Source organism: Cryptomeria japonica, chromosome 1, assembly GCF_030272615.1.
Source record: "Cryptomeria japonica chromosome 1, Sugi_1.0, whole genome shotgun sequence".
Taxonomy (NCBI): domain Eukaryota; kingdom Viridiplantae; phylum Streptophyta; class Pinopsida; order Cupressales; family Cupressaceae; genus Cryptomeria; species Cryptomeria japonica.
Window position 1 is genome coordinate 717187636 of NC_081405.1, and position 22212 is coordinate 717209847.

Genomic DNA, 22212 nt, shown 5'->3' on the forward strand with positions numbered 1-22212 from the left:
GCCCACGGGAGTCGCACCAGTCACGCCCACGGGAGTCGCCCAGTCTGTCGGGCCGCCACCAGTAGGCGACGCCACGACCAGTCCGCGACACCATTTTTTTTAAGTTTATTATTTCTTTATTTATTTATAATTTTATAATGTTTATATAGTTTAAAAATTTATAATTTTATATTAATAGTTTGTAATTTTATATTAAATATTTTTATATTTTTTTAATTTTTTTAGGTTTAATATTTTTATAAACAATTTAATAATGTTTATTATAAATTTATTATTATTTATTTAATATTGTTGTTTATTTAATCTTTTTTTAGGTTTATTATTTAATAATGTTGTTTATTTAATATTTTTTAGGTTAATTAATAGTTTATACTTTATAATGTTAAACCATTTACGCAATTTTATAGTCGAACTTCATTCGAATTTCAAAGCTGTCAAATTTCGAATTCGAATTCGAACCTGGTGACTTAGACTGTAACTATACATATATATAAGGTAATACTGATAATAATATATTTTTTCTCCATCCCAATCATATTGAGTTCGATTTTCAACTGACCACATGAGTGCATTTTTTGCATATTTTCACAGTAACCGAGGGAGGCATGGGACTGAAACAATGGCCATATTTTATATGTTGTATAAAACAAAGCCATTTACAGAAAATATGGCTGTACATGCTAGGAACCAGGCACTTACTGAAATTAAGGCCAATCAATATTATATATAAATCACACCTATTTATTGGATGTGTAGTTGCACTTGTTAGGAAGCAGTCACTGCAGATCCAGTGATCGTGGCAGCATGGGAATTAGTATCGATTGTTGTTTTGAAATTCCATTCCAAAGAGGACGATTTTGTTTTCCTGAGGATTCTTTTGTAGATCCTCGGGGACCCAGTTACTTGTACTTCCATGGCTTTTATCAGTAAATCAGAGCATTGAAATTCTAACCTATGTACAGAACTGAATAGAAAAGTTGAGAAATGTGGGTTGTTGGCCTAGTCAATGTCCAATCTTTTCATGCAGTGTAGGCATGTGATACATCTCTCCTTTATACATATAATAAAAATATATAGTAATTTAGGCAGCAAAGTCCTGCATGAAATCTAATGCAATAATACTGAATGTGTACTCCTAGTGAGACTCCTGTTAAGTAATGTCGATCTGCAAATTCATTGCCTACAGCTGCTTGACTTGTCACTTAGTACAAAATGCACGAGGAGATCATATATTTTTTCAGAGATATGTACTTCAAATCCAACCAGAAACATTTTGCAGAAAACATTCCATTGTTCCTCTAACCAAAAGTCTTCAATCAATACCTGACGACCCATTTCATATTTCTACTATCCATTTACTTTTCATTCAATTCTTCTTTTATTCAATCACCTGATCTTATCGAGTCAGAATGAACCTTTCCTTCCTTATCTTGATAGGAATTTGAGTCCAAATCTAGATAGTTCAATTTTGAATGGAACTCCTTGTGTGGTAGGCATGGTGGGCATTAATTGGATCCAGTGAGTCCATGCATCCCTACCGTTCATGTGACTTCAGTCTTGAAATAACACATTTTAAAATTTATGGATTCGGAGGGTCAGTCTTAAACCACATATATTAAGCAAGATATTAAGTCTAAAGAATGTTAGTCAATTTTGAGTGTTTAACATTTTTAAGTCTAGAAGTCAAAGCTTAATGTGTGAGATTTAAACCGTCCAGATTCGGAATTGTTATCTTGATTGATTGTAAGATTTTATGACCCACTTGAAATTTTGACCATGGAATGAATTTAACCTTTTATTTTGTTCTCCACTGTGCATTTCCTTGCTGATCTAGGTAGTACCTGTATTCAAGCTAACATCATTTTTAAGTTTAGAAGTCAAAACTTAATGTGTGAGATTTAAACCATCCAGACTCCGAGTTGTTATCTCAATTGATTGTAAGATTTTATGACCCACTTGAAATTTTGACCAGAGAATGAATTTAACCTTCTATTTTATTCTCAACTTGCTAATCTAGGTAGTACCTGTATTCAAGGTAAGAATCACTTATCATATCATTTGGTTCATTTGGTACCTTTTGTAGTAGTAAATCATGCTAAATCAACTTTTTCAGAATTTTCAACTTCAAATTGATGTTTTCCTCAAGCTTAGGTAATGATTTCTACTATTGAGAGAGTCTAGGGCCTAACTAATCACTGTTTTAAATACCGTACACAATGGTTTAAATTGTTTAGGTTTAAAAGTACCTACCAAACCATGACCATTATATTGAACTGGCTTGCATGTCAGCAAAGTATCAGGCACTGTACACAATCCACGTGTTGGAAGACCCCATTTGACACATAAACAGACTCAGGCAGGCATGAGAGGATAAGGATGTGTGCAAATCATTCGAGACAGTTAAAACTGACATTAACCAGCTAGTGTTTTTAAAGCTAACTGATCTGGATTCGAACCAACTTGATCAATTCGACGTTGTTAAAATGTTTTAGTCCATCACCATGTATCTTAGCTAGTTAGATATCTGTGGGTTGCTAAAGCATGTAGGTGTTTTTTTAAAAATAAGATTTCCCGCTTTTTGAGTTAAGGCCGACATGAATGATCACCTGATTTGTTGGATTTGGAGGCCTTTTTGGCAAGATTCTAACCAAACATCATGGGAAGAGGCAAATCAAATAGGCGGTGATTTTGGCATAGGTTCTCAAAGATTGTGGAGAGAAGAATTGGTGCAGTTGGTGTGCGCCGCCGAGATAATCATAGATAATGATGACTAAAATATTTTCAATGTGCAGACTGGGAACTGGAAAGGATACTTTATAGGGGATTGGGATTGCAGTTGTGAATAGACCCAATATTGAATTTAATTAGTAATACTAGTGAGTGTCACCATATTAGTGTGTCAAATTAAAGAGATACATAGTGTGAACTTTGCCTTAGCCCACAGTTTATCCATGTATGATGTGCGTTTGGACCACGGTGGCACTGTACCATGTTCGACATGTACTTTGGGCACTGTGTAAACAGAGAGAGAAGGTAAGACAGAATACAGTCACGACGTACAATGCACGGCTAGAATTTCAAGTGGCAGGAAATGCAGCAATCCTATAAGTAGGTCATGTAGGTAGAGCCCAAATAGGCAGAGAAATCCAATATATAGGGCCAATATGGTTTGTTATTGTTACAAACCAAGGCTCATCTGCACCCTTCTGGAAGATATAATAGCAAGCCCTAGTCCCATACCAACTAACCCTTGGCCCGAGTGCAGCTTCAGAACGAAAGCCCATTCTACTTTGAAGGCTACTCTCTCCCTCAAAGGTAGGAAGGAGGATGCCCAGAAATTTGGCTAGCAGCTGACAAGGTATGTCCTGAGCTTCTCTTTCTGATCAACAGAGGGCGGCGCAGAGATCAATTTTTCTGCCAAGTACCGGTCTGAATTCATTAATACCCGCACAAGAAAAATGGAAGGCCAAGCCCAAGGCAAATGCAAAGACAAGTCCTCCAAGTATTTGGATGCCTTGTGGGGAAGTCTGGTAGCCTCAACTGCTGCAGTCGAGTATCAGAAATCAAATCAAGTAGACAAGGTAATAATCTTGGTTTGTACATTGATATGAACAATTGCCTTGCGAAGTTTTAGGTGTCTCTGTATGTGTTTTTGAATATCCACGGTGGCCTTAATAATGTTTTACACTGATATAAAAATACCCATAACAAGCGTACTAAGTTTTATCTGTGTTTGTGTGTTCGTAAGTCCAATAATGGCATTGACGCTATTTTGCACTGATATAACAACACCATAATGGCCTTGATTAGATTTAGGCATGTCGATGGATGTTTCTGAATACCAGAGCCTAAGCCCTGTTACTTTACTGATATAACAATACTAACAATGGCCTTGTTGAGTTTGAAAATGGCCTAAATCTTGATTAAAGTGTACCAACAGTGGTCTTGTAGAGTTCGAAGCATTTATATATTTGTTTATTGAATGCTGATTCGCCTTTTGGATGTTCTATCTAGGAACCGACCACTCAATCCTTGAAAGCCAAAGAGCCGATGGAGAAATTGCTGAAGCAGTCCAAGTCTCAAGAGCCGGGGGAAAAGACCAGAGGAAGTAAAGACCTGAGCCTCAGTCCTAAGAAGTTCAAACGTTCCAGGGAGCCAGGGAGATATAGAGGTGTTCGGAGACGTCCATGGGGTCGTTATGCTGCAGAAATCAGAGACCCCAAGTCTAAGGAGCGTCGATGGCTTGGAACCTTTGATACAGCAGAAGAGGCTGCTTATGCATATGATATGGCTGCCAGATCTATGAGAGGTATCAGAGCAAGGACCAATTTTCTCTACATCAATTCAGAGCCATGCAGCTTCTTCTCCAAGCAGCCTGTTGTCAATGTTCATGCTTTGGGGTCTGGCTCCAAATTAGACCCAGTTTTGGCTCAGTCCACCAAGATGCTGCAGGATGCTTGGTCTGATTATACATGGAGGGATTCAAGCATGAAACAATTTGGGTCAATTACTGGAAGCTGCAACCCTTGTGGTGACATGGTTGTGAGCAGTTATATGCAGTCTTCAACGGATGCTATGGGGAAGAATCATCACTTGCTAGGAGGTGGTTCCAGCAATTTGCAGGCCCCCGTCTCTCTTCCTAGAGATCTCAGCTGCAGCATCAGCAGCAGCAACATTGCCATTGCAAGGCCTTGGCAGAACAGTGGCCTGCCTAGTCCTAGTCATAGTCCTAATCTTGATGCATCTCCTTGTGCACCTGAATTGCCCAATACTGAAATCTGCTACCAAAATACCACTACTGACGACTTCATCATTCCATGCTCATTTATGTGGGGCCAGCCCTCTTTCAGCCCTATTGACCAGCCTTCTTTCACCACCACCACCATCACCAATACAAGCCCTATTACCAACCCTGCTACACCCACTTTGCCAAACCAAGTTGAAAATCATCGTCTTCTTCCGTTCTTGGAAGAGCCTGCTTCTGCACCCTCGTCTGAGATTTGCAGCCCATTGCCATCAAACCCGTTGAGTTCCAACATTGAAAAGCCTACTGCAGACAATTCCTATGCAGATTCAGGTTTGTTGGATCAGATAATCAACAAGTTCCTTCCCCCATCCAACCCCAACTACAAGGACCATGATGTTAGTCTTCCATATATGACTCCTCCCACCACATGCAATACAGACATTGTTACATCTGACTTGTCTACTGTTGATCTACAGAAGCTGATAGACACAAATTATCAATGTCTGTACCTGAATCACCAGTTGCAGCTGCAGATGGAGAAATATGATAGTAATGACAAGGCTATCACCAACGAATTTCCTGACTATCAATGGTCCAGTTTTTCTGTTTACAATCTTGACATTCTTCTTCAGGAGCTTTTGCAGCAAACCACTTCAGAGATAGTTGATATGGCCACCTGAAGAGCCTCAGTTGCTCTGAACAATGTTGCCTCTACCATATTAATGTTATTTCTTCTGCTTTTTGTTTCTAATGTTTTCTTATTTGAGTACTCTACTGTAGGACTGATGGATTGCATTTTAGGACTTAATTCTTCACTCCATGTGACCAGGTGCCTTGTATTCGGAGAATGGATCATATGCTCCATCAACCTAGTTTACGTCAGAAGTCTTATTATTTATGTTCATGTATTGTCTCATGAAGAACAAAATGTTCATATCCAGAGAGATGTATGCATTATATTATTTAATATCCTTCTTCATGGCTTATGCTTTTAATACCATGTGGCATGAACTATATATTTCTCTTCTTTACTAGTTAGATCTTATTACTCAGAAGACATGGCTATTGATTGGAAAATAGAAAATAGATTCATTTCAGTGTCTTACAGTTATTAAAGAGATTACAAGATATGGCTGACTGAGATTCACTGTTAGGATGGTGTATATTATTATAATAATTGTTGTTCACTTCAATTTTAAATTATTGCAGTCAAACAGATAAAATCTAAAGGCAATAATTTACAACTGCGAAAATGTTTGCTTCTGAACTTTTGCAAATATACTTTAAGTACTATATCAAACAAATACAAAATACCCATGATTGTAGAAGATAAGTGTAATACTAAAATAATTTCCTTCAACTTTCTGTCTTGTCATTTAATTACTACCATGAGTGGAAAAATAAGAAAGTTTTTAGGTCATTATCCTTATCTTCCTTCCCATCAATTCAATCAACTCAAGTTACGTGCAGTCTGTAGGCATGAATGTAAGGAAATGTTTGGCCTTTGCAAGCTGTTTGATTATTACCCACTTGTACTCTGTTGAATGTTTTGTCAAAAATGTCGCTCAACTTGTGCTACTAATTTGTACATTATTTTGTAGTTTTCCTCTGTTTTATTCTCCTCAAGGCACTTTGTTGTGACAGGCATATGATCAGAAAAAAAAAAAGCTATACTGTATATGGCAAAAAAAGGGGAAATTGCTCCCATAGCCAACTTGTTTCTTTTGGAAGGTCAGGAGAACAATCGCTAAGAACGTACTCAAAGCTTCTGTTCTTTTTAAATGAATTTTTTTAAAGAAGAAATCAAGCATTTCCTTAAGTGCTATATAGAAAGAAACTTTATCCTTCATTCGGAGATCATAAATAGACATGCAACTTCCTGGGGTTACAAAGAATCGAGGAAGATTAGGGATCCAGAAAGGAATTACCAGTACGGATTTTACACAATCTCATGCAAAAGAGGTACTCCAAAGCACTAGAAGAATTTTGCAGATATAAACTCTATTTGATAAGGTGAACTATGATTTGATTTATTTTATTGTTTGTAAATGTTTCACTTAGTTTGTTGAGGAGGAGGGTATGTAGTTATTGTAGATTTTTTTAAATAATTAATTATTTTATAATTGTGTATTATTGAGGATAAGGATATTTGTCTAGATTAAATTTTTAAGTATATTGATCTGTAAGAAGTTTTGAATTGTGATTTTTTTTTTCAGTGAATCAAAATAAGAGTACAAAGAATAACAGCTATCATAAGAGAATTACATCACTGGACAATATAAGTAGCTGATGAGAAATACCTCACAAACTAGTAAAGATCACAATGGACCAGCAAAAGGCATCATACTGAAGAAACATTGCGTTAATGGTTATGCTGGAATGCTTTGCATAGATCCATATTGCAGTACAATGAAAACTTCAATCATAAACAAAATAAGATTAAAAAATATAATAACATTAGAATGCAACAAAATCACAATTTAAATTAATTCCAAAAAGCACGCCTACATTTGTAAATTTCAAATTTCAACATACTAATACTTATTACAATTCAGATTTCAAAGCTGAAATTTAATTACAATGGGCCAGCAAATGGCATCATAAGGAAGAAACATTGTGTTAATGGTTATGTTGGAATACTTTGCATAGATTCATATTGCAATTTTAAAAACTCCAATCATAAACAAAATAAGATTTAAAACACAATAACATTAGAATGCGACAAAACACAATTTCCAAAAATACATTTATGCTCTTAAAAATCAAGTTCCAAAAAGTGCACTTGCATTTTTAAATTTCAAATTTCAAACATACAAATACTTGTTACAATTCAAATTTCAAACATACAGATGTTTATTACAATTCAAATTTCAAAGCTGAAATTTAAAAATGCAAGCATTCTTTTTAGAATTTGAATTTTTATAATACAAATGTGTTTTTAAAAATTGTTATTTTGTTGAATTCTAATATTATTATGTTTTTATAGTTAGGGTTTTCAGATATATATATTTTTTTTATCGATAACATATAGTAATATATTGCTTTGAAAGAAAAGTATTACAACCAAGGGGTAGATTGACAATCTGCAATACCAAGGGGTCACACACCTACGACAAAAAAGAACCCAAGCATCAACCTACTAAGACCCATAGCCACAAAAGGGGTCGCTTACATAAACAAAAAGGACCACACCACAAACCCCAACTAGCCCAACTTATCTTCGAAACCATCCCAAAGCTTCCTCTCTTGAGAAATTGGGAATGCCCCTGCTAGAACCAGACACCTGCTGCTCACTCCCACCACCTGGCACCGTTCCAGGCCTTCCTCCACAGAACAACCCACACTCCACCACCTTCGCTGGTTTCTTTGGGAGCTGATGCCGAACCAAAGGCCTCCCATTCTCGTCTAGGGGGGCCTCGAACCGAATGGGAGTCACCTTCCCATGGATATTGAAACGTTCAGTCAGCCCCAACTGGCGAACGAAGTTCACAATCTCAGCCCAGCCATTTCTTACGTCCTCCACCTGCGAAGCGACTAGCCGAGAAGCCGACCAAACTACAAAAGGCTGTAACTCCCCAACATCCACTCCAATCCTCCTGCTTGGGCCCTCCGCCATCCTCAGCCCCACACCAATGACAGAACGGGCCACCACATCCTGCAAACCTCCTGCCCATTTGGGTCGTAAAACTAGGGAAGAAATCCGTTGCACTTCCTCATTCGACTTCCCCACCTGCAAGGCCAAAGCAGTAAACAGAGACGAGATGTCTAGATTTGTTCGAGGTCGCCAATCCTGAGAAAGAAATTCCTCTCCCAACAGAAGCCTAACTGCCCTCCAGAAGACATCTCCATCCACTCTAAAGACGTTCAAAAGCCTGATCCTCAAGACTGGCCCTCGAAAAGCAGGCAATTGTTTGTTTGACTCCAACGAAAAATTCGCCTCCATCCTAACTCTCCGCTACACAGAAAGCAACCCTAAGCACTCCATCAAAACACCAAGCTTTCACCACAAAGTGCCAGGAATCAACACACAAGGGTCTTTAAAGTCGCCTCCATCTCTTGTCATGAAAGCTTCACACGCTTTGCATTATTCCCAACATCATCGCCAGTCACTCACTCCGCACACCTCCATCATCAACCAACACCTCAAGGCCACTTCCAACAAATTTGAAGAACACACACCACGAGGGACTTAAATTCCCACAGAGCCAAGGTTGCGAGTGGACACAACAATTCAAACTTGGGTTCACTTTTCCAAAAAGCCATCAACTCAAATCTTACTCAAGAAGACTACAATCTCTAAAGTCCTCAAACATACTAAACAAATTTTCCAAGGAACCATTTGCTCCCACATTAGAAAGTTTGTCAGCTTCCAAATTAGCTTCCCGCAGGACATGGGTTATCTTAAAATCTTCAAAATTGTTCAGCAGAAATTGCATCCTACACACCTCCTTATCTAGAAACCACACTTCCATTCGCCCTCACGCAATCCCATTCACCAGAACCTGAGAATCACCTTCTAAATGAAGTTTCTTGACTCCCAATTTCCCAGCCATAAGGATTGCTTCCAACGCAGCTTGACATTCGGCAACATTGTTCGACCCCTCCACCAATCTCTTGGCCGCAATGGCCAAAATGTTTCCCCAATCATCTCGAGCAATCACCCCAGCACCCGAGGGTCCTGGATTCTCCCTCGATGCTCCGTCAAAATTAATCTTAGTCCACCCCTTCTCAGGTGGAGTCCACTCCTGGGATGAATTGCCCTTACTCTGAAGATTAGCCCTCAGCAGCCCATTAATAGGCCAGGGTTTTCAAATATTATTAACATATCTTGCATGGAAAATACAAACTTTTTACTATTTATTTATTTATTTTTATATTCAAATTTTGTTGTATTCTAATTTTCAGCTTTTAAAATTTAAACTTTATTATAATTTTATATTCTTTTATTATTGTTAAAATTTCTTTTCTTAAAAATATAAAACATTCTCTACATTTTCTTTTACTATTTATCTATTTATGTATTCACATTTTATGCATTTTCTTTTTTATATAACCTAACTTAAATGGAAATTTTCAATCTATGTTTTATATATCATTTCAATTTTAAATGAATCAAATAATCTTTAAAAAATATTAATAATTATAATATTTTCATTATTATTAATAAAATAATTTTATATTTCTTAAAAAAATATTATTATAAATATGTTTAAGTAATCAATTAAAATAAATTATTTTTTAATTAATTGAATTTTTTTTATTTTTTTTTATCAATTAATTTTTATATGTTTTAAAAAGAATTTAAAATATGTATATTTCTTCTTATATGTTTATACCAAAGCATGTAACCTTCAAAGGAGAGGAGTGGGCAAAAAGAAAGGTAAAGAAATGTAATAATAAAGCACAACCAAAACCCATCTATCCTACGCTTGGTTCAACACCACTACTAAAAATAACATGCTTTTAACATCAAGTCTCACAACAATAATTATTTATTATATTTCAAGGTTGTTATCTAAAAAAATGAAAATTTAATTTTTAATCTTAGATAAGAAGATCACATCTATAAATTTATTCATAAGATAAAATCAAGATTATATTAATTTTTTTTAAAATAACATAATAATGCATAAAATTTAGATTTAGAATTTAAAAAATATGAAAAGAACCAAAACAAATATTAAAATCATTTAATTCTCTTTGAAGATGAAATGTTGAATGGCATTCGCTAGAATGTCGGGGGACTTTAGTCTCCTGATAGAAAATATATCATTAGAAGGTTTTTCATCCATCAAATGTTGGAATCTTGATTTGGCTTTTATCCATGAGGTAAAACCTGTGAGTTTCACTCTTGAGACCAAATTGAAGTTTATTTGGAAGGATTCAATACATTTCTTCACTAGCCATGATAAAGGCAAAGGAGGTCGTGTATTCTCTTAAGTAATATATGGGCACAATTTTTAATTGATGTTGGGGTCTTTCCCTATAACAAGGCTTGTATGGGTTGTCTTGGAGGTTGAGAATCATAAATTTGGATTTGGTTCAATCTATGCACCTAACCACTACAATTAAAGGATTGAATTGTAGAAATGGTTTTTCAACTACCCATTATGTTTTCGATTGTTGGAGGAGACTTCAACATAATAGAAAACAGTGAGGAAAAAATTGGTGGCCTTGACATGGGGTGGAAGGATCATGAAAAATACTTTTGGTTGAAAATGAAGAGTGGTTAAAAGCCCTTTGATCCTCTAGATGGTCTTAGAAAAGAAAACAAGAATATATGGTTTACCTGGTGCAATTCACAAAAAGGTTCTTAGAGGATATATCATCATCATATCGTAGGCTTGACAAATTTTATGTCAACCAGGATGGTAATAGAGTAAATCTCCATCCTAGTTCCCTCTCAAAACATCATCCCATCGAAGCTAGAATTTACTTGTTAATGATGGAGCTAGAGAAACCAAGAATAACAATAATTCATCCTCAATACTTCCTTGCTAAATAATGAAGATTGTAATGTTGTTATTTTCACATTGAGAGAGAATAATAGAACTACATTGAGGGACCATTTTGCAATTGATAGATGGAATACTAATGTGAACCACTAGGTTGTGCTTTTCTAGACCATTGTAACAAAAAGGCCATAGACCAAAGAAAATCTAAGAATGAGCTTCAAAATAGACTCTATATACTAAAGACTAAACTTCAATCTACTATTGTAATGAAAGAATCAATGATGAGTTGATTAATGTTAAGCATAGACTTAGGTCTCTTCAAACAAAAAGATCAAAGGTTTGAAAGTTAGGTCTACGTTGAATTGGCTTAGTTATGGTGATAAAGGATCTAAATTTTCTTTAGAATCATTAAGAAAATAAATTGTAGAGAAAAGGTGGAATGGATCTTCTCTGATGGTGCTATGTTAGATGACCTAGACGAGGTCTTTTGTTTTACAAGTCACTTTTTCCTTTTGTAGGGAATTGACATGAATGCGAAGCTACTAGGAATCGTTGTAAAATGCTTATTCTTAGAAAGATCAAAAAGGAAGATCAAGAGCTATTAAGTATCAACATCTCTAGGATGGAGTGGTAAAAAACATTCAAACCCTTACGAATGATAAATCTATAGGAGCTAATGGGTTTTTTATAGAATTCTATAAGAAAAATTCTCAATGGATCAATAAAGATTTGTTGCAACTCTAGTGTGAAGTTATTAACAAGGAATCCCTTACAAGCCAAATCAATAGAGTCAATATTAGATTCCTTCCAAAAGAGGGTGACAAGGCCTTGATTGAGAACTAGAGACCCATTACCCTCCTCAATGTCTCCTATAAGATTCTTGCCAAGATCTTGGCTTTGATATAAATTGATATCCTTCGCACCTTTGTCAGTAATACTCAAATAAGGTTTATTAAAGGGAGACCTAGATAAATTATAAAATTTGATAGCAAGCTGGGAAGCAATGGATTGGACAAGAGTGTCAAATCGAGATGTGGGCAAGTTTCTTATCAATTTTGAAAAAGCATTTGATAGAATAGAATGGCCTTTCATTCTTATGGTTCTTGAAGCATTCGGTTTCCCTCTAAAATTATGTCAAATGGTCAAAATCCTTCTCCAAGATGTTGTTCCTTGGATTAGTGTGAATCTGTCCTTATCTAAGTCATTTTCTCTTCAAATATCTATCAAGAAAGGATGCCCCTTTTCCCCTACCCTATTTGTCATAACATCTAATGTTATTTTTTACTTGGTAAGGGACTCTATCCTAGGACCTAAGGTCAAAGGGGTGACTTTTCTTTATTAGAAGGATCTCAATAAAATTTAATTTGTAGATGATTTACAACATTATTTGTGCTTCTAGAAGAGAATAACTTTGTCAATTTAATGCAAAAATTGGATTCCAATTGTGAATTTTTAGGTAAAAAACTATATTTTGCCAAATCGTTGGTACATGGTTGGAAAGAGTTCGCTCCTAATGGTTTAGTAAACTTAAATTTTAGTGGGGAGGCCATAATAAACCAGTCAAGTATTTGGGCATACCCTTGGTTGTTAACCTCTCACTTGGGGATATGTAAAACTAGATCAAGAACAACATTGAAAATATGATTGCAAATGGAATAGGCAACATTTGTCTTTGGATGGGAGACTCCAAGTTTACCAAAACATTCTCTCTTCCTATAGCATGTATTATTATTCTATTTAGCTACTAAGTAGTTGCCAAGTTGATGTTATTAAAAAAAAGAGCCTTTCTATAGTCTAATGATAAAGGTAAGGGGAAAAGATGTGTGCAATAAAGTGGGTTTGGTGATGTCTTGGAAAGAATGCAGGTGGTTTGGTTATCAAATACTTCATAATTCAAGGTATTTCCCTAGCTATCAAGTGATTTTTTTAAGGCTTTAGTGGGCAATGAGCCTTGGAATTTCCTAGTTCGAAATAATATTTAGTTGGCCTCTCATAAACATGCTAAATTCTAGAAATATATGTACCTCTATGACTCCTTGTTTGAAAAAATATCAATCACCCACTTTGCTTCTAATGTTTTCAAAAGTATTTGGAGAGCTCGGGAGCTTGTAAAAGGTTTGGTTGTAGGTTGTGACTTCTTCAATAAAGAGTGCAATAAAATTTGTTTCTCTAGACTATGTGGCGGAACTTGATTCATAAAGACACTTGCCCTTGGCATTATTGTAGAGTTGTTCATCTAAATCTTGGAGCAAAAAAGCTATTAAAATCTTTAACAATGTTCTTGAAAATGATCAGTTGAAATATTTGTCTCCTTTAAGCATAGAATTTGAGCTCCCTCATACTCATTGCAAAACCCACTATGTGTTTAGATCTAAGCCTGTAGATTCTTAAAATTTATTGTACATGGTCTTTCATATTTTAATATTATTAATAATGCCAAGTGGATTGATGGTATTTTGTTGCATAGGATTGATAGTAAACTAATAGACAACTCTCTTGTGAGCTCCCAAGAGGTGTTGAGACATCTCAATGTGTACTAAAATTTAAACCTTATACCTAAATTTTGGTCTAAAGTCGTTAATCACCTTTGGTCTATGTCCTTGAGCTTAAAAAATCTTGCTTCAAATGGTTGTTGTCGTTGAAAAATTGCTTATGTTTATTTCTTCTTCAAATCACAATGTTATTATATGTCCTCTATGCAACTCATTCCTAAAAGTATTAAGTGTATTTTTTTCATTTCTTTTATGCTAGAGAAGTTTGGTCTCTCTTCTTATCTAGGTTGGGTAAGGGAGATGCATAAAAATTAGTCTAAGTTCTAGATTCTTTTTTATTTTTATTGATGGAATGAGCAAATCTTGTAATTTTTTAGCTTATTTTATTTGTTAAAATTCTTTGTTTTATTTGGAATTCTAGGATTGAGGATTGGTTCCAAGGCAAGAAGAGATTGATTATTGAGTCTTCTTGAAGACTCAGATTTCACATTATTTCTATGCAGGTTACTATCACCATGGAGATTTTTAAAGAGAATATCAAGAACTTATTGACATAGGTTAGGCTGCATTCAACAAAGTATATATCAAATACGATAGGCATTTACCATTTGTTAGGGAGGGTAATGAAGAATTCATGAGAAAATATTTGGAGTTTCATAAGAGATATAACAAAAAGTACTTTAAAGAGACCTTGATGGAGAACTTGGGCTTCAAGGATAAGAAAATTATCTATGGTGATGATACAACAATTGAATTTGTTAGATCCAATTATGTAATTTTTGAAATTGATCCTCCTATAGGTTGGAACAAGAGAAATATATCCAACAACTTCAATCCAAATCTTTTAATATGTAATCAATGTAATAAATGTTTTGATTTTGTTAGTCTTTTGTTAAATTTTTATATGTAGTGGGAGTTGCAATATATAATCAGTGTATTTAGTATGGGCAGTATATATATGACTATTGTGTATACCATTCCTCCTTGTAAACTGCTACTATGCCTATGTCGGTCGACGGTAATCTTCTAATACTAGCAAGTTATGTATATTTTTTATCCTCTTTAGTAGTCTATTACCAATTCAAAAAAAATATTAAAATCATTTCAATATCATTGAGTGATGCTAGAAATATTGTTTAAGAAGAAAAAATAAATTTAAACTTAATTTTATTAAGATAAAAAAAAATATTTTCATATTAACTTACCTTGTCACACATAAAATAATTGTATGATATATATAATAGAGCTCAAGTCATTAGAATCATTAGTAGTCTAGAAATTTGATTAATGAATTCAATGCATTGGATTAGACATGTGCTTTACAAAATAAGATACTTTTGTTTTGGGTTTCATACTAATTATTTTCTGCATGAGCTAATAGAAGGAAAGATAAATGTAATTTTTACAATTATTTAAAATGGAAATTAAATGTAGATTCTAAGATTGTTGCTCAATTTTTTTAATTTTATATCTTAATTGACTAAATCAATAAAAGAAATTGAATGCATTAAATGCATTTGTATTCCTAATCAAGAGGGATTAAAAATAGATATAAAATAGATTAATATAATTATTCATTAACCTTTATTAAATGTTGTTTATCTTTTTTAATATGGTAGTTAACTTAAAAGTATTGTTGTTAGAATAATTGATATAATAAAATCTAATTAGATAAAAATTGTTGAATTTCTTTCAAATGATGTTTAAATGTTAGAATAAAAATTAATTAAACAAAAATGAATTATTTTTTAAAGATTGATACTTGAGGTAATGCCAAATGAGAATTAAATTTCTAATTATGATGAAACTTAATAATTACATTGGAATGTGAATGCAATTAAACAAAAATTAGAGCTATGCTGCAAATGTTGATTAAAAAAGACAACACCAAAGGAGAATTAAAGTTGCAAATATGATGTAAAGATATAATTATTCATTATTATTTTTTATCGATAATGGGTCGAGGCCATAAACTTTATTAATTGAAAAATAATTACATAAATGTACAAATTCCGTTCGGCATGGGCACTAGTAGGAAATAACCGAATGAAGAAAACCTCTGGTCTTGCCCAAGGAAAAAATCCTGGAATAATTTACAAGTCCCTGTTAGCCAGAAATTTGACTTCTTAAGGGGTTACAACAAAAATTTGAGAAATACATCATGTTGTTGACATTTTAACCATGACTTCTACATAATGGATCTGAGTAATAGGTGAAGCCTTCATATGGTAAGGGCGAGCGGGGAGACCAAGGAGTTGTTCGAGTGCTGACCGAGAGGGGGTGAGCGAATTGGATCCTGCATGCTGCAAACACAGAGCAATACTATCTTGCAAACTCAAAGTTAGGATACCTCTTAACCATGTAAAACTAAGAGAGGAAGTTAGTCACCTGCATCGGCTCCACCTGAAACCGGAGCCCCTCAATGTTCTCAGAATAAGGTTTTCTATCAAAATTGCCTGCTACTACAATAAGAATATGGAGCGAACCAGGGACATAACAGTCGTGGCCAAAAAATCAATAGAGTTGAGGGTTCCCAACGTACCCCCTCCACATGATCCCCAATACATGAAGGTGAAAATGTAATCAGAAATATTAACAGGAGTATCTACAACATCATACCTATAACCACATGGAATGCAGGTGTGTTTATATATCTGCCTTGCATTATATGAACACGCTTGCAGCTATGTGTGTATACTTATGCTGAGATAGATACTTCATTAAAACACCCTATAGCATAAAATTGAAAATTATCTACAGCCTAGAATCGAATGTATAAATATGGGAAAGCCACTATAAAGATGTATTGCATATCATTGAAGTAATCTTAAGCGTCTGTTTATAATAATATATATCTTGAGCATCTGATACTATAAACATATCTTCAAAAGACAAGTCATTTCCTATCTAAAAACGGTAAAGCATAAAAGTCTTTTATACGAACTAGCTTTGCTTAGATTAACCAAAATGTCCATGTTGAGACCTTCGTCCCAAAGGTATATAGCCAACCAGTACACATTGAACCACCACATGAGGAAGTTGACATTCTTCTGGATGATGGGAATTATTCATTATTTTTTATTAAATATTATTTTTATTGTTAATTTTTAAAATATTATTAACTAATAGATCAAATTTTATCTATATTATTAATTGTTTTAATCCAGTCTCTTATGTTTTCTCTTTCATATTTTCAATAAATTAATACTATGTAAAATATGATTAAAAATATATATAGTCATTGGTCCACAATATTTTAAAAATAAAAATAATATCATTTATCATATAAGTCAATAGATAGTGACATGAAAATAAATTCAAGCTTGCACTTCACTTTTTTATAATCAAAATTAAAAAATTAAAAAAATTTAAATTTTTATATTAAAAAAAAAAATGAAAAAATATATATATTATAAAATTTGACCAGACTATTTAAATCTTAGCATCTAACTCATTTATTTGATATAAACTAGTAAAACCTAATGAATACATCACTATTCTTATTGTCACAGGAATTAATAACATTTATAAATAAAGGTCACAGCTATTCTTCATACAAAACAACATATGATTATAAAACAAATTTACATAATACAATTTTTTTTCTACAGATTCTTTTGCATTTTTACAGCATTGAGAAGGCAGATTAAGAGGATAGAACTAAAAATCCGCTGTGATTTGCAGATTTGTGTTTTTTATTAGATATTATTTTGTATGGAAAATAGATGACTCCATAAATAAAATAAAATGTGCACTTTTCACCATTATAAAATATTTTTAAAAAATTGCAAATGCCTGACCAAATATTGATGTCAGTGTGACGTTTTGGTTTGGTTTTGAAATATTATATTGCACGCTAAAAGTCGCAGCCATGACCAGTTCTTTCATGAGTGCAGTGCTAGATACTCCCTTTAGAGAAAAAACCTTCTACAATACAATAATAATGAGTAGCAGATGAGCCACCCATTCTTTTAACAGGTATAAGACCCAGTGTGATTGTGAGCTTGTAGTTGATTCTTTAGCCTCTTAACCTGTTTGATTAAAATGTGGAGGAGACTGCTTATTCTTTTATATGTGCTTCTAGGGCTCTGTTTTGGCAATGGCAGAATCAATCCCTCTCAGAATTTTTATAATTCAACATGCCCCAATTTGGAATCTACAGTTAAACAAGCAGTTGATAGTAAATTTCAGCAGACATTTGTTACTGCCTCTGCCACTATCAGGCTGTTTTTTCATGACTGTTTTGTTGAGGTAAGAAATTATTACTGTGTTTCAGAGTTTGTTCGGTAAAGCTGGTCTGAATGCAGAGACTTTAAGCTACTGTTAAACACTATGAGTTTTGCCTATATAGAATTAGAAAAGATGTTATTTCAAAAAAGAAATATTATAGATTAATATGTTAGGTTGAGTTGTGGAAACAAAAGCTAACAATTAGAGATATATCAAAAGGTTTCGATTTGAACTGATCAAACTATCACTTTTTTTTTTTTGGTTTTCCAAAGAGTGGGTGATCTGGCTGGCTTCTTCTTAATCTTCTCCCTGAATTATTCATTTAAAAAAAAAATAATCATTGAAGGTTCTAAATTGAACATGTTGGGACTTTGAATCCCCCAACAAGGTTTAGAGCTACACACGTTAAAGAAGCCATTAGATTAACCACTTCCTCTATTTTTTATTACTTGTTTTCCATTGTTCTACCTCATTCTACTTCTCAGAAACCAACTAGAAGCCCTGATTTGATCTGTATATATGGACTTCAATTTTTTTTTAAATAAAAAAATCATATAAATCATTTTTATAAAATGCGAAGTAAAATTAAAAGATTCACAAGAAAAAAAATCCCAATCCTAGAAAAATATATAAGCCAATATAGAGGAGCTTGCTGGGGCTCTAGATGGAGTATTTGGCAGGCCCTAATTGTTTTAGATTTAAGATTATCTGTGTGAAGACGTCAGTCTAAATGTTCAGTCTGTTTTGAACAGGGATGTGATGGCTCAATTCTGATTGCATCCAGTGGGAACAATACAGCAGAGAAAGATGCTTCAGATAACTTATCCTTGGCTGGGGACGGATTTGATACTGTGGTTAAGGCTAAGCAAGCTGTGGAGGCAATTTGTCCAAACATAGTGTCCTGTGCTGACATCCTTGCTCTCGCCACCAGAGATGTTATTGGGCTGGTAATGAAAGTAAACATAATTCTGTAATTTGAACTGATAAATCTATTGTTGCTTTTCGATTTGATTGTGTGACTTTATTTGCATCATCAAACTCAGAAACAGCAATAGATTTATCATTATGAATTGTGAAAATCTGATAATTCTAATTTGAACTGTTTTCCATTTTTTAGACTGGAGGTCCCTCTTATAGTGTAGAACTGGGTCGTAGAGATGGGTTAGTTTCTATGGCTTCTAGAGTGCCTGGCAATCTGCCAAAGGCAGATTTCAATCTTGACCAGCTGAATACCATGTTTGCTACAAACAGCCTGTCTCAAATAGACATGGTTGCTCTTTCAGGTTATTATTGAACCTTATATGAAACTTATCATTGTTACTCTTTCGGATTTTGTAAAAAATCTTGTATCATCATGCAATCAAAGTAGTATATATAAGAGGGGAATGTGTCTATGACAATTTTGATAGAATGGATACTCCCAAATCTTTGATTCTTAACTAAAAAAGTACTCGTATTTAAAAAAGTACTCGTATTGAATAGTTCAAAAAAAATTATCATATACACATTGACATATACATACTTCGACTGGTTAATTACAGGATCTTAAATGTTGGGAACATTAATTCTCTATTACAATCTCCAGCTTACATTACATTGGTCTGTCTATATATATTTATTTTCCTTATTAGATAGGAATATAAGAATTTGATTTTATATTTGCAGGTGCCCATACAGTGGGATTTTCTCACTGCAATCAATTTGCAAACAGAACATACAGTAATCCAATAGATCCTACTCTTAATGCTTCATATGCTACCCAGCTGCAACAAATGTGTCCCCAGAATGTGGATCCTAGTGTTGCCATAAACATGGATCCCATAACTCCAAGGATATTTGATAATGTTTACTACCAAAATCTACTATCTGGGAAAGGACTGTTCACATCAGATGAAGTTCTTTTCACCGATTCTCGTTCAACAAGTACAGTAAATAGTTTTGCATCTAACACAAGCATCTTTGAATCTGCTTTTATCACTGCCATTACAAAACTTGGAAGAGTGAAAGTGAAAACAGGGAATAATGGAGAGATTAGAAGAGATTGCAGTGCATTCAATCAGTGATTTCATGGGAGAAGCTCCAAGCCATTAAGAAGCCATAAATCTCAGAGTTTAAAGCGAGTCGAAACAAATTAAGAATAAGAGGGGTATGACAGAACTTCGTAGCAGCAAGCATGCTTAATGTCCAAATGTAGAACTAGTTTACTCCATGCAATTCAAAGTGTCTTGATGGTTGTTAGATGTGTTAAAAAAAAAATTAAGTTCTCTAGCTTATACTTGTTCTTTTTGGGTATTTTTTTCATGTTTGTTTTATTCTTTTGAGTTTAGGATCCTTTTAAAATTTTAATTAAAGATAATAAAAAATTTATAGTGAAAATAGTAATAATGAATATAAGAAATCTAATAATATTCTTAAAGATTCTTTATGATATCTAATTTTTTAATGGATTAATATCTAAATAAATCAATATTTATTTGTTTTTAAAAATAAATAATTGTGAGTGTGAATATTTCTAGAAAGTGGAATAGAGTAGCTGATTGTCTAGCAAAATGGGCAATATTGCAAATAGGGGACATTTGCCTTTGAATTTATCTCATATGTTAGAGCAATTAGTTGTGGAGGATAGGAATGGGCAATTTGCAAGGCTATTGGACATTCTTGCTTTGTCATTTTGATTTAAGATTAATAAATTTTTACACCTTTTGAGTGTGAAATAATAATAATTTTTTTATAATTATAATAAAAAATATAGTACTTTCATTAATATTTAGTTAATTAAATAGATAAAGTATTAAATAAAAATAATAATTTAGATAATAAATTAGAATTGATAATTAAAATTGTTGAAAATGAATTGTTTGAATAAATGCAGAAATTGAATAAAATAAAAGGTATGTCTATTTGTTATCTCTCTATCCAAATGTTAGAGGTCCATTTATCTTGAGGTGTTAGAATTTTTCAAGCTATCATTGGCATGTAAAACTAAGTATACAAAATATGAGTTCACTTCTATCAGTGCAAAGTTATCATGTTGAGAGTAAATGTGATGCCCACTTTTTACACTAGTGAACGACGATATAACCCCCTTTTTAATAATATAAAATCACCGCCATTATTATATGTATACCTAGTGACAATACAAAGAGTTTCATCAATGACACGCCACCGAGAAGGCGAAAAAGAGAATAACACCATTTTGGGTATAAGGATTCCTCTCTACACACCCAAATGATGAGGACAACTACTAAAGCTAGGTGTCCAAGAAGCCACCTAAATAGTATTATGTGTTCTACAATTATTCTAATGTTTTAACTAAATGGCAAGTAAGGATCAATGGGATGAGACCATGGTGAAAAATATTTAATTAATCACATTGATAGTTAAATAATTACAAAGATTACTAATTAGTCATGCGTCTATCACAAGTCACTAATTCAAATTTAAAAGATACTAAATAATTACTTAAACACGATTAACTTTTATTTGATTGAACTCATCAAATTTTAAAAATAGTACATTTATAAATTCTCTATAACACGATATCTAACATTTATTCATGCAAATTAAATGTATATTGTCTATTGAGTAATATTCTACCTAAGTGCTTTTGTAGTGTCCCTCCTAGACTCACATAAATTGATTTATGCTTTGATTGACCTATTTAGACTCATGGTTGATATTTTGAGGATATTTGATCGACACTTATTATCTTATTTAGTCTCTAGATGCTTATTGATGATGATGGATATTTGATATGACTCATGATGTTGGATGATTTATACGATCGATGATACATTCTAGATTATTTGGTGGATGGATTATAAGCACTTGATGTTCCTATGTGGATTATATGATTCATGGTGTTGTGATAGTTCTAACCCCTATTTCATGATTATGATTTCGTGTGATGCATTGATGTTGTTATTATGTAATTGTCTTCGTGAAAGGGATGATGCCTTATCACTCATTGCGAGCATGATATGGTGTTATGATTCTCTTTTCACTTCCCTATTTATAATGATATGTGTGTGTGTGTGTGTGTGTCGTATTGTGTTTTGGTGGTGGTTGCAAGATTGTAGGTACCGGACATCAACTCCACCTGGTCTTACAGGTCTGAGCGTGTCCTATCCCAATGGCAAGTTGTTAGAGATGGCATGTGTTTCCCTCTCATACTCTAGGCTTAGTTGTTCACCTTGTCAGTTGTGTTCTGGTGTAAGTTGATGGTTAGAGCCTTGAGTCAGTTGTTGACCCTTTTGTCGAGTTGTTTGAGGTTATGCGAGTGTATGTT

General features: G+C 33.7%; 2 protein-coding genes across 2 annotated transcripts; both read left to right on the forward strand.

Annotated features, from left to right (window-relative positions):
* Positions 1 to 2902: 2902 nt before the first annotated feature.
* LOC131056767 (uncharacterized) lies at positions 2903 to 5498 on the forward strand. The gene is made up of 2 exons (XM_057991025.2): positions 2903 to 3581; positions 4015 to 5498. The coding sequence occupies exons 1-2, from the start codon at positions 3459 to 3461 to the stop codon at positions 5425 to 5427; spliced, it is 1536 nt and encodes a 511-aa protein (XP_057847008.1). The 5' UTR covers positions 2903 to 3458; the 3' UTR covers positions 5428 to 5498.
* An 8927-nt stretch (positions 5499 to 14425) lies between these two features.
* On the forward strand, positions 14426 to 19987 carry LOC131056771 (peroxidase 51-like). Its single transcript, XM_057991030.1, has 5 exons — positions 14426 to 14451; positions 17750 to 17945; positions 18677 to 18871; positions 19042 to 19207; positions 19590 to 19987. Exons 1-5 carry the CDS (start codon positions 14426 to 14428, stop codon positions 19985 to 19987), a joined length of 981 nt encoding a protein of 326 aa, XP_057847013.1.
* The last annotated feature ends 2225 nt before the right edge of the window (positions 19988 to 22212 follow it).